The sequence below is a fragment of the Alligator mississippiensis genome, chromosome 1 (genome assembly GCF_030867095.1).
Source record: "Alligator mississippiensis isolate rAllMis1 chromosome 1, rAllMis1, whole genome shotgun sequence".
NCBI lineage: Eukaryota > Metazoa > Chordata > Crocodylia > Alligatoridae > Alligator > Alligator mississippiensis.
In genome coordinates this window covers 361,383,472-361,401,803 of record NC_081824.1, presented here as the reverse complement: position 1 = coordinate 361,401,803, position 18,332 = coordinate 361,383,472, and the positions used below count along the sequence as shown (strand labels likewise).

Sequence of the window (18,332 nt, the reverse complement as noted above, 5' to 3'; positions counted from 1 at the left end):
AGAGGAACTGTTTTATGAACCTGTCATGAAGAGTTTGAATAAAAGGCATCGGGATTTATTTAGAACCCTGAATTAGTTCTAAATGTATAGCCAAATTTAGTGCACTGTCTTTAGTGCACAGTAATTTCCTTTACTTTTGTTTCATATTTTATTTTAATACTTTTTATTCAGTTTTATTGACTTTAATGTCTTCAGTTTGTGCATGCGTTTAATACATGTTAATTACCCCTGACCCGAGTTAATTATAAACAAGTGGTTAATTCAGAGTCCAGCATAGACAGTCATATGTCATCTGTTCAACATGTCTTAGTCCTGACCTGAAAGTATCTTCTCAAACTGGTTTTAAGATGATAGTACTGGGAAAAATGAGAATTGACTGGAAAGGTGGGGATATAGATCTAACAATTTTCTTTTCTTTGCTCTTATCCAGGGTGGAAAAACACTTGAATTTTGTATTGCTCGTTGGTGGGCAAGCCTTAGTGATGTTAGCATTGATTACACAATTTCCTTCCATGGTGTTGTTTGTACTACCCCTCAGCTAAACATAGTAAGTGTTTCATATTTCCTTTTGTTGTTAATCTAATAATCCAGTGAAAAATAATAAAAAGCTCTTTAGATGCACTTTGAAATAAAAATCACTTTTATTCAAGCTTGGTGCATTTTTGGAAGATAAGCCTACATGTTCAAGGGAGATATGAGCTGGGGGTGGAGGGTACGGAGGGGGTCCCCTGCACACTTGGCGGCAGACCTGGAAGTAGACTGGAAGTAGTTTTGGTCCACTTCCAGGTCCATCACCAAGCACGCAGGGGGGACCCCGCGTGCTCCTGTGAGATGCTCCATCTGCCCCACCATCGCAACGTTCACGAGCTGTGCCTGGTACCTCAAGGTATGAAGGGAAAACATTTAAACCTGTCTCTGGCCGAATTGCTGATTCTCCGAATCGGCATCAAATCTTCATATTTGGCCTAATCAAATCGGGACAGTGATCCATATCAACGAATCGAATCCAAATCGAATACGGCCTGTTTCGCACACTCCTAATACTCCCCCCCCCCCCCCCCCCCCCCCCCCCCCCCCCGTATACACCCATGCCTCACAGGGCAGGGCATGAGGGAGTGGATTGTGGCTTGGCCTGGGCCCCAGCCCCAAGTTGTCCCCATGACCCAGCCCTGTGAACCTGGCCTCGCCCACACATCTCACTCCTGAACACTGCTCCCTGCCCACCCAAAGCCTCATAGGTAGTTTTGGCGAGTTGTTACACAGGAGGTGGAGGGCGCTGACTTGGCCCCTGACAGCTCATCAAAACTCCCTATGTGACTCTGAGGCCCAAATAATTGCCCACCCCTGCTGTTCACAGAAGTCAAAGCACTATACTTTAAAACTGGAGTTTTAAACTCGCCTGGGGCCCTGGGCCAAATCTGGACTGCAGGGCTTCTTGCAGGCTGGTTCCAACCTGGGGAATGAGGGCTGTTTTAGTGGCCACCACTGTGGCAGTGAGGGCTCTGGTGTTAGCACTGGGATCTGGTGGAGAGCTGATGGCCATTCCCAGTGGTGCCAAGCATGCCAGGAGTCTTTAGCAGGCTCCACAACTTAAAGTCGCTCATCAGTAGCCCACAAGCCAGATGGCTGACACCCCTGCCCTTGCTTTAAGAAGTTCACTATAGAATTCTAGATCCATATCACTGTTACTGTGTCATGGGTTTTTTGTTTTTTACAGACTTGTGGAACAAATGTAACATGCAGCTATAGTTAAAATAAAGTACATTCTGTACTTTTGTAATCGGTTTTTCTGCCAGGACAGTAGATGCTGTTGGGATAGCCCAGTTTAGTATTTTGCTTGTAATGTAAAATAAGACTGTGAATTCACATTTAAATTGCATGCATGCAGTTGCCAATTATTAACTCAAATTATTCAGCTGACTGGAGGGTGGGGGGTATGCATCCACATGCACCCACCCCATAAAATACAGATAGATTTTTTTTTTTTTAAACTTTATTACCCAACTGGGCTTCATGTTTAAATGTGTTATTTGTTTTCATACATGTATTTCCACAATATTTTTGAGGAAGGTGAAAAATTAATTGGAATTGACATGCTTGTAATTGAACACATGTAACTGTTACTACTTACCCTTAGCATGCTTCAGAAGGCATTGTTCGTTTTGATGTTCAGTCTCCCTTGAAGTATGAAGATCTTGCTCCATGCATAAATTTGAAGAACTGGGTTCAAACACTCAGGTACTTTATTTTTCTTCTCTTTTTTTTTTTTTTTAAGGTGGAAGGTAGAGATTGGAAGGAGAAGCATTGTCTATTTGAAAGCTTGCTTTACCTAGCAGGTAGCTAAACTAGTTCATGCTAATTTTCATTAATTAAGGGTAGAAGTTAAAATCAGGGCCAGGAGCATCAATTAGTTGTTATTTCCAGTTAACTCTTGTAGGTGGCACTGAACTGTTAGCACTACTTAAGGCTGCCCATTTTTTCCAATTACAAGACTCTTTTATGTTGCTTATAATGTTGACATTTAGGCCTGAAAATTTTATGCTGATTGCCTGTATTGGGCTGTTTTAGGGAAAGGTTCAGCCAAATGTTGCCTATTTTTGGCAGTGAAGAGGAAATGTTTTTCAGTGGTGAGGTCAGGAGTAAGAATCTGGTTAATCTCTTTTGTTTTTTTCCCTTTGGAGAGCCTGTTGGTGTCCTCATACTCTGGATCAAGGGCATGAACTTTTGCTGGTCCTGTGAAAATTGTCCCAAATTTGGCCAAGTTTATAACTCTTTGAAAAATACCTCAAATTAATTTTGCTGAGTCCTTGGAGCGTACAGAAGTTGAAATCTTGAAAGATTCCAGCCTCTGCTAACACTCAGCCCCCTCCATCACCAACTGCTACTGACTTTAGTTGCCAGTGATGATCAAGAATATTAAAGTCACCGGTGATAATCACTCCTTGGATGTTAGCCATGCTGACCCAGCAGCTCTGGGAGTCATGGTATATGGGGGTTGAGCAGTGGCAGCATTAATTCCTGCATTGCTGGCAGCCGGAGCCAGAAGCCCCATGGACTGTATGGGGAGCAGGACTTGGATGTTGGTTTGGGAGTTGGTTGGAGAATGTTGGTCTGGGAGTTGGATTCCAACCTTGCCTGTGCCATTGTATTCCAGTACCATGCTGCATAAGCCACTTCAACTAAACTTCATATATTGTCACTAACTGGTACATTCCTTATTTTTGGAGTGCTTGAACTGAGACATGGGCGTTTGTTCTGCAGAAGTGCTGAGCAACCACAGGTACTTCTGCAGTCAACCAGAACTATGATTAGAACATACAAATTGCAACCTGCTGATTTTCAAATATTCTGAAACCCTTGGCCTTAGACATCTCAAGGTGGGCACACGAATTGAGTGGCTACTTTGATCTGGATTTCTCTGTGCCTTAGCACACCATCTGTAAAACGAGGATGCTGTCAGCTCTGGAGAATTTTTTTAAATGGTCTGTTAGTGCTGAGCAGTACAAAGAAAACAAATATTAAATAGCTGCTCATTCAGTGGGCACCATTTTACTTGGATTAAGACATTTTTCAAGTGGAAAAAATTGCATGTGATCACATAACTAGAAACTAGTCTGGTACATATGCATGAGGGAGACAAGTTAAGGTTGCCTGGTTGTATCATTCTTTTTTTCCCCTCTTTTTGTATCAGCCTTTAATGTTACTTTAACATACTGCACGAAGGAAATAAAGTAAATAGTTTTTTCCCTTTCTGAATTTGTTGCTGAACTTTGCATCTGAGCTCCCACATAGGTAGTGGAGATCAGAATCCCACTTCCCTGAAGCAAGTAGCTATATAGTTTTTCCAGTTTTGAAAGCACTCTTCATACTTTTATAGTCCAGAAAGGTCCTTTTTTATATGGAATACCTACCAATTGAGCCGCAGCATCTTCTGGTATTACTGTTTCTGTCTAACAGCTTCTAAAGAACAAATATGCTAGTTGTCCCTTGGACAGGAGAGGTGAATTATATCAATGTTTCCTCTTTCTGCTGACCTACAATTTGAGCATTATATTTCACTCATTCCTAAGCCTGGATGGTGTTTACTTTGACAGCTGTCTTCCTGAGCATTGCCCTTGAGGTGTCATTATTTTAATAGAAGGAGGTTTTTCACTGTGTATTTTACATGACTAGGGTATAATCTCTTCAGAAATGCTGTAAAATACTGCAACTTGGTTCTTTTTGGTGTATTTTTGCATAGGCAATTCCTACATTGGTGTAGGAAAAGAATATTCTAAATGATTCTTCATATTTACTGTTGTGTTTTTAATTGCAGACCTGTGAGTGCTAAAATAAAACCTTTAGGATCCCGAGATATCCTGCCAAATAATCGACAGCTGTATGAGATGATTTTGACATACAGCTTTCATCAAGTAAGTTTTAATTGACTGATATCAATTACTGTTTCATACTGTCTTTAAAATTAACAACACAATGTCTTTAACTAGTTCCTTAGCAAAAACAAGCAGCACACTAAGATGTACTAGATCATAAAATTTAGTGATTGTCAGGATCAGGATTTTCAGTTGACCTTTATTGCAAACTTTCAATATTTGGGGGGTTTTGTGCAATATCATATATAGATGGCTTCATGAGCCGTGTCTGCTAATACAGTATAGTCTTTGTTATGACTGGACGTTGCTGTCTGTTTGTAGCTAATGGTAAACTATTTCATAGATATCATAGACCTTAGGGCTGGAAGGGACCTCGGAAGATCATCGAGTCCAGCCCCCCGCCCAAAGGGCAGGACGTCAGCTGGGGTCATAAGATCCCAGCAAGATAAGCATCCAGTTTCATCTTGAAGGTGTTCAATGAAGGTGCTTGAACAACCTCCGGTGGCAGGCTGTTCCAGACCTTGGGGGCTTGGACAGTAAAGAAATTCTTCCTTATGTCCAGCCTGAAACGATCTTGTAGTAGTTTGTGACCATTCGTCCTCGTCATCCCGTGGGGCGCTCTGGTGAACAAACGTTCCCCCAGATACTGGTGGTCACCCTGATAAACTTGTAGGTGGCCATCAGATCACCCCTGAGCCTGCGCTTTTCCAGGCTAAAGAGCCCCAGGGCTCTCAGCCTGTCATCGTAGGGTCTGCTTCCCTGACCTCTGATCATGCGCGTGGCTCTTCTCTGGACTCTCTCAAGCTTCTCCACATCCTTTTTGAATTGTGGAGCCCAAAACTGGACGCAGTACTCCAGCTGTGGCCTCACTAAGGCCGAGTACAGGGGGAGAATGACATCCCGGGATTTGCTTGAGAAGCATCTATGGATGCAAGCCAGCGTTTTGGTCGCTTTACTAGCCGCAGCATCGCATTGCAGGCTCATGTTCATCTTGTGGTCAATGATGACCCCCAAGTCTCTTTCTTCCATAGTGCTAACCAACATAGCACTGCCGAGCCTATAAGGATGCTGCGGGTTTTTTTTCCCAAGGTGGAGAACCTTGCATTTATCGGCGTTGAACACCATCAGATTCTCATCCGCCTACTTGCTGAGCCTGTCCAGGTCAGCCTGGATCATCCGCCTGTCTTCTGGTGTGGATGCTTTGCCCCAAAGTTTGGTGTCATCGGCGAACTTGGCCAGTCCGCTTCTGACTCCAGTGTCCACATCATTAATGAAGATGTTGAACAGTATGGGTCCAAGGACAGAGCCTTGGGGGACCCCACTGGTCACAGGACACCACGATGAGTGACTTCCATCAATTACTACCCTCTGGGTCCAACCCCGGAGCCAATTTTCCAGCCAGTGGATCGTGGGGGACCCAAGGCGACAATTGGCCAGTTTCTCCAAGAGACGATCATGGGACACCAGATCGAAGGACTATGTTTAGTCCTATTATTTTTTGTCTGAGTGGTTTACAGTATTTCATATGAATTCATTTGTGTTTTATAATACAGCTGGGATGGAGCTATATGGTAGTAAATGAGTTTCCATATACAGAGATCAAAGCCAAAAAGAGCACTAAGAAATGTTAAGAATTTGCCTTTACCATGACTGCATATTGGATATGGACATGTGGATGAGACTGGGCAGATGGGCTGAAGCCTGAGTCAAACTATTACATTTCAGAGGGAAGAGGTATTAGAAGAAATTTAGTTTTCTGTCCAGCTAGTCTTTGATAAGAAATGAGAGGCTGTGCCCATAGAACGGGGGTGTCGAAGCATGGCCTGTTGGCCAGGTCCAGCCCATGTAGCCTTATCATCGCTGTATGCGCTAGATAAGATGTGTACGCAGGGCTTAGCACCCACAGCATACATAGTACCTCCTTCAGGACCTGCACTACATGCAGCAACCACACGGAGCCAGACTGGGACTGTCCCCACCCCTGCCTGCCAGATCTAGTGGCTACTTTGGTTGGTTCAAGATGCATGCTGCATGTGGCACCTGTTCTGGACAATCTGCAGCAGACACTGCATGCAGTGCAGGTATTGGATGTGGCACATGTCTTGGCATTAACACTGTTACTGGCATTGCATGGAATGAGGTGTGATGGTCTGTGGGTCTGATCTAAATTGCGGGGGCAAATCAGTTTGACACCCCTGCTCTGAGTTATTGAATTGGCAATCAGTGTCTGAAAGGATGTAAATATTCCCCTAAATATAATGGGATCAGGAAAGATACCTCACCTGATAAACAGATGCACATATGGGGGCAGGAAGTTACATACATAGCGCATGCTTCCCAAGAAGCATGCGCTTCTTGCGCATACTTGGAAGAAGTGTATACTTGGAAGAAGTATACAAATAACCAGATTTGTATTGAGAGGCAAATCATGTCTAAAGATTTGCAGGGCTTTGGGATGATGCCAGTCCCCCAGCTGGTTTGGCTGGGGAGTGCAAATTGACAGTCTATCAGGGACTTCAGCTTGGTCAGAAGTAGAAGCAGCATTTTTAGGGTAAGATTCAGGGGTAAGATCAAATATTCTAACAGGTTTTTCATATATTTCTATTCTTATCTCAGCTTAAAGTTACTGATTCTTACGATTTCTCTTGTTTTTATAACAACTCATTTTGTTATTTATTTCAACTTACTGTCAAAGGTAATTGTGATACCAGAACATTTGGCAATACAGGTGGGCTTTTTCTGCAAAGGAAGAAATCAGCAATTTCTAGCACAAAAGGGTATGATTCCTTAAGATGGCAAGATCTCCTCTGTTAAGAGCTGTCAAGGCCCATGTGAGCCAGGAAGTTGAGGCATCCTATGCTAAGGACTTGGCCCCTAGCACATCTAAACTTGTTCTTAGTGGTCAAGCAGAAAACTGCAGGATAGGAGTTTCGGACTCAAAGGGCACCCTTGAAGGTGTAAGTGTGCCCCGGAATGTCACAACCATAATTTTGAACTTTTTGCATTTACTGTGTTTAGTCATGAATTCAGAATTGGTTAGTCAATACTTAATGCTTTTACTTCTTAATAGCCGAAGAGTGGAGAAGTGACTCCAAGCTGTCCATTGCTTTGTGAATTGCTATATGAATCTGAATTTGACAGTCAACTGTGGATTATATTTGACCAGAACAAGAGGCAGATGGGCTCAGGTGATGCCTATCCACATCAGGTATAGATAGAATGATGTAGTTACCATGATTATGCATATATTCTGTATAATGTAAAAATAGTTCTTTTTGGGTCTTCTCAACCTTCCTCTAGTTCACGGTTTGAATCTGGTTCACAGGGCTTTTTTATCTGGCCTGGGAGCCAGGAGGCTTTTGGTGACAGGTAGCTAGGCAGCTACAGAGGTAGTGGGACTACCTGGAGTTACGGGGGGAGGGGAGAGAGGAGATGCCCTTGGCAGAAGGAATCACCTCAGCCCCTAAGCATTCTAGGGAATATTAGAGAAGATGTTTATAGACCGACTAAAGTTAATACAAACTGAGGCAGTTAATCTTTAGCATCTTGCTTATGTTTCTATAGCCACTGAGGTGGCAGTGCTACTGAAGGCAAAAGAATGGCCATTAATCTTCTATATTACTATAAATGTAGGTGAATAAGATTTTTCTAAGCAGTCAGAACTTTATATTCTTGGGAACATGAGATTCAAAATTTGTGCATGTTTTGCAAAACCTTTTAATCGTTGGCTTTCATTGAACCTCTTTCTTTCAGTATTCGGTGAAACTGGAGAAAGGAGATTACACTATTCGGTTACAAGTCCGTCATGAGCAGAACAGTGAACTGGATCGTATCAAAGACCTTCCATTTATTGTTTCTCACAGGCTATCTAATACCTTAAGCTTAGACATTTATGAAAACCATAACCACGCTCTCTTAGGAAAGAAGAAATCAAACAGTTTAACATTACCACCAAAACATAATCAGCCCTTCTTTGTTGCATCTCTCCCTGATGACAAGTAAGTTACTGACACCTTATTTTTCTCATCTAGTTTTAATTACTTGTCTGTACATCAAATTGGATGATGTATATCAAGACTGCATACCTTTCAAGAATCTGTAATTCCAAATTGTGGCTTACATATTGCCATTTTTTTCTTCTAGTCTACATTTAATTATCATTCTTTTATATTCTGACTTAATTCAAGTTTTCTTTTCTTTCTTCTAATAGAATACCTAAAGGAGCAGGACCTGGATGTTACCTGGCAGGAGCTTTGACATTGTCTAAAACAGACCTTGGAAAGAAAGCTGTGAGTACTTAAAATGAGTGAGGATCTAATTTATATAAAAATGGAAAATTCTGTTTTACTACTAATCATTGTGCTTTTAAAGTGTCTTAATTTTCTTATTATTTATTGTAGTAACCTGAATACATTTTTAAAAGCAGCTGATCTAATGTTGCCTTTAAAGTATTTTTAAAAAATATTCAGCTCTTTATTTGGCAATTTAGTTTGAAATTGAAGCATGTCAGTCGTGAATCTCCCAAAAATTATCTTCAGTGAAAAATTTTTGGATGTTTGGAGAAGCAGTTTCTTTTTCACTATTATTACAAACTTGTAATAGGGTTTACACCTTAATAAATGCACAGTATTTAATGCACTTTTTTTTGCATGTGGCTTCCCTGGTAATGTGGTACCATTCCTTACTTGAATGCATGCATGCTGCTTTCAGCAAAAACACAGGATAAATATGTTCTTCAATATCTATATCACATTTACTTTTAAAACCTAGGCGGCCTCTCTTTTTTTTTTTTACTGTAAATCTGGGGCAGGCTTTCTTACCTGATGCCACCTTATGTTGTCAACCACGAATACAACTGTCTGCAGCAATATAATGGTGTCATATCTTTTTGTCATAGTGGGGAAGAAGCTGTACCTCACTGTTCAGTGTAGTGCGACCTAGATCCTGATTTTTCTGACTTGAATGAATTTTTAGTAACTGTATCTGTAATAGTCAAATCAGTCTTCCTGTCTTTTAAAAAAGAAAAAACAATTCAGTGCTAAGTAGCGATTCTCTTAGCTCCTGTAATATTTTAATTGATTCAGGTTGGGAGTGAATCAGCATTGGTAAATACTGACATTTGTCAGTATTAACAGAATTAGATTCCATATAAGTTAATCTAAATCCCTAAAAACAACTGAATTCCTTATTACCACCAGAAAGCTTTATTTCCACAGCAATTTTTGTTGTACAGTGATAAGCATACATTAGTGCAGTACATAAGATCTTATTGAACAGACCACAGAATGAGTTCAGGAAAATTAGATTAAATGTATTTGGTTGTGTAGTTAGGAAAAGCAAAATGATGCAAGTGTAGCTGGATGTGATACTGCACTAAATAAGAAAATTAAATGCATACAGTTGGACTTAGTAAGTCAGAGTTGTAATGAGATAAACTTATAGAGATTGGAGCTCAGTACAGACAGTCAAAATGCCTGCGGTTGAATCAGTTCAAAATAGGCAGCTTCCTCTAAGCTGTGTAGGTTGAACTGATAACCACCCGAACTGACATTCAGTTTTTAATTGGGAAAAGGCAGTGGGGAGGTCTGCATTGACCTGGGCCAGTAGGCAGGAAGGGGAGCACTAGAACATATCTCCCAGCCTGCTGGCCATTACCAGCCCAGCCAAGTGTCCCCCAAATCTCTGCTGTCCCCCCCCCCATTGGATTCAGGAGCCCCCTGTCTGGGTGCTGGCCAACCTCGCGGGCACCTCCCCTCAGGAGGTTTTCCCCAGCACGGGCCCTCCACCTTCCCAACTGCTGATTGCTTCAGCTGCTGCGACGGGAGTGAGGGAGAAGGAGTCCTCCTGGCCAGGTGCCTGCCCATGCAGCCCAGCATGGGGGCACTGGGGATCCCCAACCTTGCAGAGTTCCCCAGCCCTGGGCTGCCTCAGGGAGCTGAGGTGACTTCTTCTTGACCCCACCCCCTTGCCTCCGCTGTTGGAGTCTCAGGGATCGCCTGAGGAGCAGAGGGAAAGTCCTTTGCTCTCTTGCATTAGTTTTGCCTCGGATGCAAAGCAACTAAGGCAAAAAAAACAGCTGCGAAGGAGCAGGAGAATTTCCCTCTACTCCCTAATGCTGCCTGAGACTCCTAGGGGCTGAGGCAAGGCTCTACGGAAAGTTTGGGGAGGGGAAGAATCCCCTCAGCAGCCTGGGGCTTCCCTGGGCTGGGGTGAGGGGAAGCTCCCCAAAGCAGGGGCTCCCTGGTGTCCCCCATGCTGGCCTGCAGGGGCAGGCACCCAGCTGAGAGGACTCCTTCTCCCTCCCTTCTGTGGCAGCTACTGAAACAATCAGCAACTGGGGAGAGCATGGCCAGGGTCTGAAAAGCCCACAGCACAAGGGCTTTCTCTCCCCTGCATGTGCTGTGTTAGACACTGGCTAGGGGAGCTGTGGGTCTTCTCCCTTGCCCTCCCCATCCCGGTGGGCTGATGCACAGGCAGGAAGCAGGCTAAGGAGCAGAGGGGCAAGGCAGTTCCTCCTTTACTGGAGCAGGCAGCATAGCCCAGGGCTGTAATGCATCCTGGGATGCTGGGGGACTGAGTTAAGGTGAACCAGGAAGAGATCTGGGGACAGAAGTTCTATAAACCTGTTTGACCTGAATCAAGTACGTCTGATGCTACTTCCAATCAGGTTTATCTTAAACTGATTTTGGTCATTTTGAAAGCAGTTTATTTGTACTGAACTTCTGTTCTGTTACAGGCTTAAACCAGTTTTTGATCACTTAAATCAGTTTGTGTAACTTCTGTCCCTAGCCTGGGAGTTTTATATTTCTTACATTGGCTTATAACTTTTATGTACTTACGTGTACAGTAAGGTTAAAAAATACCTCTGTGAAAACTAGTGTTAAAACCATTATAGTAGTGTCAGCTAGGTTCACTTAACTCAAATTCATCAGTTGATTGAACAAGTTTTTTATCAGATTAGTAATAATTATGTATAATTATTTCTGAAACTGGAAGCACTTAATGTAGTAGCTATTATTTATGAAGCTGGTTTTCTTGTTAGCGATTGGAGAGAACTGCAGTATTGATCTTTTCACTTCACATTTGTGTCTCAATCATATTCTAGTTTATATAGGTATGCTTTGTTGGGAGGCTGCCATCAACAAAAAGTACTATGAACTAGGAGACAGAAGTGGGTAGGCATTAGTGTTTGTTTCTAGCCCACTAAGTAAAGTGTAAGTTAACAAGACAGATGAGAAAAAAGGTTAATTCTCCCACATACAGTGGAACAAAATGACTAAATTTATGTTTTTAACATGAAGTATAACTGTGTTTGTATTCCATAATTCAGTTTGCTATTTCATTGAGTGGTTAACAACACTTGCTTATATTAATAGGAACAATAAACTGTCTACACCAAAATGCATTGTGTTTTTAATTTAAAAGAAATTTAAAATATTGTTATGCTTTAAGAGCATGTTTTGATCATACAATACACTTGGCACTTCAACTATTTGAACTTTGTAGATTAAAAATATAATCATAGTAATAGTTCAGAGAAGGTGTCTCCGTCCTGTGTAGTGTCTGCATGTTTTCTTACAGTATGTTGTTCTAACTCCCAGGGGCAGTCTGCAGCAAAACGACAAGGAAAATTTAAAAAGGTACTGAATGTCAGTTTTTGAAAAAGATATACTTAAGTCTTTGTATTCTTAAACTCTTAAAGATTTTTTTTTTTTTCAGTATTATACTTTTAATTTTCTCTCTCAGCTGCCTCCTTAGTCCTGAGTTACCTTCAAGTGCCTTTTAGCAATGCCTACTTATAGAACAAAACATTATGGTAATGCTAGACTCATTTAGTGGCATGTGAAAATATACAAAGATACTTCTGAGAGGTGCATGCAACTGCAAATTGCTGTGTGGCTCCCTTTTTTGCCTTATATGAATACCCCCCCCCCCCCCCCCAACAGTAATTCTTTCAAGTGCTTGTGTAGTAAGGATTTTCCATCACAAATGCATCATCTATTCCATCTTGTCAGCTAATGAATCCATTGAAGATTGAACTTCAATGCTTGATATAGAGGTATTCGATTTCCTCCTCACCACCACCTGAACATATTTCTTCTAGACTCAGATGTACTGAAACCTAGACTAGAGAGAGCTCTATAAATTCTTCTTCAGCAGTCAGTATTATTTTTATAGGAGGAGAGAACTAAATGACCTACTAAGCTTTTTCCATTCTGGCTTCTTGGATGTAATGGAAAATCATGGCCCTTGCTCAGTGCAGATTAAATGAATTTTTAGAGCAAATGCAGGCTGCTTGTGAATGTATAGCTATGTTCATCAAATAACCATTTTAATCTTCCCTTCATTAAGCATTAAATATTCTTCCAGCAGATAAAATCCAGTGTCACTCGCTAGGAGTGTAGTAAAACACTGGAACAGGTTACCCAGAGAGGTGATGGAAGCTCCATTCTTGGAGGTTTTCAAAACCTAGCTAAACAAAGCTTTGGCTGGTATGACCTAATTGGGGATGGTCCTTCTTTTGAGCAAAGGGTTGAACTAGATGACTTCCTTTCTATGGTTGTATTCAGTTTTTTTAGGGGGGAGAGGAGTTGGGTTTTTTGGGGGGTGGGAGGAGGGAAGGACTGGGTTGTGTAATCACTCCGGTTCTTTCCTTTTCGCAGCAACTGTAGGTTGTCTGTCTGATTGACTTTAGTATGTCACCCTTTCTCCTGCCTTTTTCTAATGTTTCATGCATATTTAACTTCTAATTTGCTCTTGGAAGAGTCTGCCTCAGGTCTTGGAAGAAGATCCTGCCCTTTTTCATTAACTTAATTATTGGAGTTTTCCTTAGAATGGAGGAGGGAGCTGTGGAGCCATGAAATCATCAGCCTCTTGCAACCAATTCTGCCATTGCTCTTGATTAAAGACACATTTGCTTTCTATCTGTGAAAGACGTAAAGAAGGGTATACTTTCACCTTTTAGACTAAATAAAGCAGACGTATGACAAACTCTTGTGAGCCCACGCTCACTTTCAGATCGTTATGGAAAAAGATGACTTACTATGATAAAACTTTCATGTTGCTATTTTTTCTTTTTTCACACTTATGCTATTTCTGGAAATAATGATAGCCCATTCTAGAAAGAATATTAACAATTTCCATAAAAATGGTCTCTCTTGCCTGATGACGTTGTAGTCTGCTAATTGTTAATCTACAATAAGGGACTTGATATAGTCCTTATTCACATTTCTTGAATGAATTTATTGGCCCTTCATTAATTCTTTTGACCCAAATATCATTCTGTAGCTGTTGGCCTGGTCCAGAGACTGCTTGCCTCCAATACTGCATTGATTATCCTTAACGTGTCTTCTTTAATGGTAGTCTTAAGTGAGATCATAAAAACTATTCCCAACTTCTTAGAGGATTCCCATTTTTAAGCTATTGTGTGATGTCTTTTCTGGCTGCTTCAGCACATAAAAGTTGTATCAATCTACTGGCAGCTTTTGAATAAACTTGCTGTGCTTCAGAAACATCTTTGAAATATTGGTGATCCATAACTACTCCATCAGTGAAGTGCCTCTGGGTTCCACATATACTTAAATCTCCAGTGTTTCTAGTAGGTAGATCGTAAACTTTCTTTTTAGGGTATTTCATTATGTTTTTACTGAGGCATTGTAAAATTCTTTCTTCAACTTCGGAAGCTATTTAAATAAGCCATTTTGGGTCATTCAGCAATTTTCCTTGAAAGAGTGCATTCTGAAGAAATCTGCTTCCCTCCAATAGTTTTGCCTCCTGCCTTAGGACCAGATAATTCTTCCTTTGTCTCATCCATATTTATGGGTAGACCCTTTGCTCTGTGATCAGTGGCGAGTCTGTGGGAATCCCCATTCCTTGAATCTGTAAAGCTGCTTCCTGCATCTTATTTTTATTTGTCTGACTTGCTGGAAGTCCCTTGGGTTATTTGATCCTGATCACTTACTGTCAGTTTAAAATACTTTTATTTTGCCTCACAGTAACCCAGGATTTAAGCCAAAATTATGGTGGCTGGAGCAGCCAACCTTTGTAGAATTGATTGTTTATTCATGTATATCTAGAGAACAGAAATTGGCAAGAGATGACCTCTTCTATGTAAAAGCAGAGGTTTGTCCCTTAGAAGAGAGATAAAGGGTGATAAACTTAGTACAGCAACTCCTTCCTCAAAAGCTAGTTTGAGAGATGATATTCATCCCTAAACACAAAATACCATATTCTGTCCTAAGCAAGGGCATTCTAACTGTAGGTAGCTTCTCAACAAATGGATTCCCATTCAGAGTTTTCATGTCTTTCTTATCACTGTATCTGGACTGAAAGTTTTTTTTTTTTTCTCTTTGGTGGCTCCAAGACTTGATTCAACAGGGCCTCTTCCTTGGAGGAGACTCAAACTTGAGCAGAGATCAGCAATTACAGCATGCCTTGATTGTCAAGTTATACTTTCACCTACAGACCCTGGCAGAGAGGTTATACTAAACAATTGAGGAGCAAACTCATTTCCATGTAATTTTTTTTTTTTTTGTCATAACCTGAACAGCAGAAAATATTCAATATCCTATAGCATGGGTGGCTAACCTGTGGCATGGCAAATCTGCATAGAGCAGATCAGGGAGGGGGCAGGCAGGTAGATAGGGCATGGAGGAGAAAACAGAGCAACAGATCAGCAACTGAAAAGGATTGGAATGGTCCTCAGGGTCAGTGCAGAGTTATTTTGTGGAACCCCTGCCAAAAAGGTTGGCCCCCCATTGTCCTATAGGATCTAGTAGTAGTAGTCTACAGTAGCAGTAGTCTGCATGCACTCTTTCAAGGAACTGGAATGAAAATGAAAGCTCACTGACTCATCCTGTGGATTCTGAGAAATATGTTTTGGTTTTGTTTTAAACAGTTTGTTGTAGGGCTTCTGAGCAGCAGTGCTTAGTGACTGAACATTACCTACACTGTCTAGGCCAGGAAGTGGAAGCTGCTTAGTAGTCCAGAGGGAGCCAAACTGTGCCTTTTGAATCGCATATGGCTCCTAAGCAACTTTAAAAAAAGACTCTGGAGGAAAAAGGAGTAGTTAAATTACTTATTAGGAAAATAACAACTGAAGAAAATAAAAAATAGTGAGTAGTACTGTAGAGTGAAAAGTGTTTTAATACCAAATCGCTCTCTCAGCTTAGGGTGCTGTGCACAGATCATTGACTGTGGGGCATACGCATTTCAAAAGTTTTGTCCTATGACTTGGCATTGTCAAGATTTTGGTTTACAGCTGGAAGGGCTAGGTAGTTTGATCACCCCCTCTATTAGTCTGTGTTAGCCGAAATCAAGGGGGACAGTAGTAGACATCTGAGTAAACTGAGATCCCTAGGAAAATATATGTGCAGAGACCTTCATCTGTTGGAGGTTTGACCTAGCCTGAGTGTGCTCCACCTTTCATTTGTAAAGTATTTCAAAAGTAGGGAAGATTGTTAGTTTATATAGCACTTGTATTTTTCTTTTGCTGAGCCACTTTCATTTTGTGCTAATTTAGGTAGTGTCTTTAAGAAACTATAAATTCAGTTGACCTAATGGTCCTGTACCTTAGAGAGATGCAATGTTAAATAAGTTGCTTTAAATATTTAAAGTAGGTAGGAGCTGCCTTAAGGAACATTCAGCTGTATATATGTTTGAGTGTCTATTGTATTTCATATGAAAATTGAGATGCATGAAATGATGGAAAATGTTCAGCAAATATTCCATAACTTAAATCTCTCTCACTGTGGGAGTGAACAAGTACCCTGCAATGAAGAGTGTAGTTCAGGGGTAAGCAATTATTTGGGCCCAAGGGCCACATAGGGAGTTTTGACAAGCTGTCACAGGCCAGCACACCATGTCCCCCTGCCCCAACAACTTGCCAAAACTCCCTATGTCGCTTTGTGCAGGTGCAAAGCAGTGTTCGGGAGCAGGACGGGCATGATCTGTTCCTTGCATGGCCTGGGGGTATGGGGAGGAGGAACTGCAGCTGGAGGAAAGGGAAACAGAACAGCCCCACTGGCATGGGCCCCCAGCCAGCATTTGCAGCTTCTAGCAGGGCTGTTCCTAGTGCAACTGCAGCCAGCCAGGTGCTGCTCTGCTCTCTTCACATCCAGCAGTGGCACCTCCTCCCACTCCTGCTGTGCCGTGTTGGCCGAGCAAGTGGGAAGCTTCAGCCAGGCAGCTCCCACTGGAGGCAAGGGAAGCAGAGAGGCACCTGGCTGGCTCGAGCCACATTGGAGACGGCGCCCCCCAGAAGCTGCATGTTGGCTGGCCTGGGCTGGCACTGGTGAGAGCGTGGTGTGGGCTGTGTCAGTGGGAGCAGGTAGGGCTTGGCCCCATGCAGAACTCCCTGGGGGCAACTGCAAGCTGGTTTCAGTCAGTTGGTGGGCCAGATTTGGCCTTCACGCTGTATTTTGTCCACCCTTGGTGTAGTCTAACTAGATGAAATGAAGAGATGAACTGTGAACATCACTCATAAAAATAAGCTCCTCTTTTTGAGTATGTATGGATGGTATCTCTTGTCTGATGATGTTGCTTTTTATACACTCTCCCTCCCCCTCAATCCTTGTTTAAAGATGTTACAGATCTGTATCCTCAGGCTGATATCAGATCAGGAGTATGCTTATACTTTAGCAGGGTTATCAAACTAATTTGGCACTGAGCCAGGTGAGTGTTGTGCGACAGGTCCAAGGGCTAGTTTAGGCCCCCAGGCACCTCTTTTGCCTGCATCCCACACCCTGTCCTCCCCACTATATAGGATCTAGTGTATGCAGCGTTCAGTCTTGGACATGCTCACATACTTTCCCAGGATGGTTCTAGAAGCAGGGCACCTGCTTCAGCCAGTCTGGAACCCATGGCATCTGGACCAACTGGAGGGGCACTCTGTGGGTCCACTCTTAAGACCCAGAGGCCAGATGATCGGACTCCATGGGCCTGATCCAGCCTGCGGGTTGCATCTCTGATACCCCTTTGCTATACTATAACTATAGAAAAACACTTTAACGTTATATTTCTCTGACTCGTAAAAGTAAAATGCCCTGAACTTTACTAAATACACTTCAAATACAAAAAGTGGAATTACAAATGGAAATAAGTAATTAATGGTTAAATTCCCAAAACTGGTTTAATTTTTGCGGCAAATTAAGTGATCTTCCACATATATAGTTAGTAGTTCTATAAAAATAGGATGTTTTGTGAAACATAAATCATTTCATCTATTGTATTAGAGCTTAGTTTGTTAAAAAATAGAGGGTAGCTGTAATGGTGAGGTCTGAGAGCAGGTACTACAGAAGCTGAGATTTGTCTCTAGTCTTTTTTTCTGTGGAAAGCAGCATATTAATTTCTAAATTCAATTGTAGTCAGTTCAGTTGCTGTGATGTAAACAAATCCAAAGAAAATTGGTGGAAACTGTGAATGAAAGCAGTTTCCATGAACCTCATGAAAATGGCGATCCCCCACAATTCTGGCAATGGAATCGCTGGGTGGGGCGGGAACTTACTGAAAATAAAATGTTGGCCCCCACTAAAAGCCAGTGGTCCTCAGGGCTACTGTGGCCCAGCCTTGCAGCCTGCTGGGGGCAGAGGGAGCTGCCAACATAAAAGGGAGCTGAAAGGTAGTGCCCTCCCACTTCCCTACCCCTCGATGCTGATTGGCTGAGAGGGCTGCCTATTGTGTGGCCTCTCTCCTCTCTGCCAGTCAGCATGGGGCAGGGCTGCTCATTGGTAGACCACTTGGGCAGGCTGCCATGAAAAGACTGCAAAAATGGCACCACATGCTGCAAGCAGCCCATGATTTTTTTTTTTTTTTTCCCCCTCGCCTTAGCAGGAATTAAGTAGATCCCTACTTATGATATTCATATTGATATACCCTTCTGGTGTAGACAAGGCTTGAGCCATAGACGTGCCATTCAGACTTCTTAAACCCTAAACGTAGGGAGTCCCATGGACATTACCA

The 18,332-nt window shown here is 42.1% G+C and overlaps 1 protein-coding gene across 5 annotated transcripts in view; it reads left to right on the top strand.

The window, feature by feature from the left end:
- Window positions 1-18,332, top strand: part of TPP2 (tripeptidyl peptidase 2) — an 88,044-nt gene that overhangs the window by 43,689 nt on the left and 26,023 nt on the right. For 4 of the 5 annotated variants that reach the window (XM_014600446.3, XM_014600448.3, XM_014600449.3 and 1 more), the window contains exons 18-24: window positions 431-547; window positions 2,138-2,238; window positions 4,316-4,412; window positions 7,444-7,581; window positions 8,127-8,371; window positions 8,584-8,662; window positions 11,975-12,013. In XM_014600446.3, the coding sequence (XP_014455932.1) occupies window positions 431-547; window positions 2,138-2,238; window positions 4,316-4,412; window positions 7,444-7,581; window positions 8,127-8,371; window positions 8,584-8,662; window positions 11,975-12,013 (816 nt within the window). The remainder of the gene's footprint in view (window positions 1-430; window positions 548-2,137; window positions 2,239-4,315; window positions 4,413-7,443; window positions 7,582-8,126; window positions 8,372-8,583; window positions 8,663-11,974; window positions 12,014-18,332) is intronic. The other variant, XM_006277226.4, reaches the window with a different exon arrangement.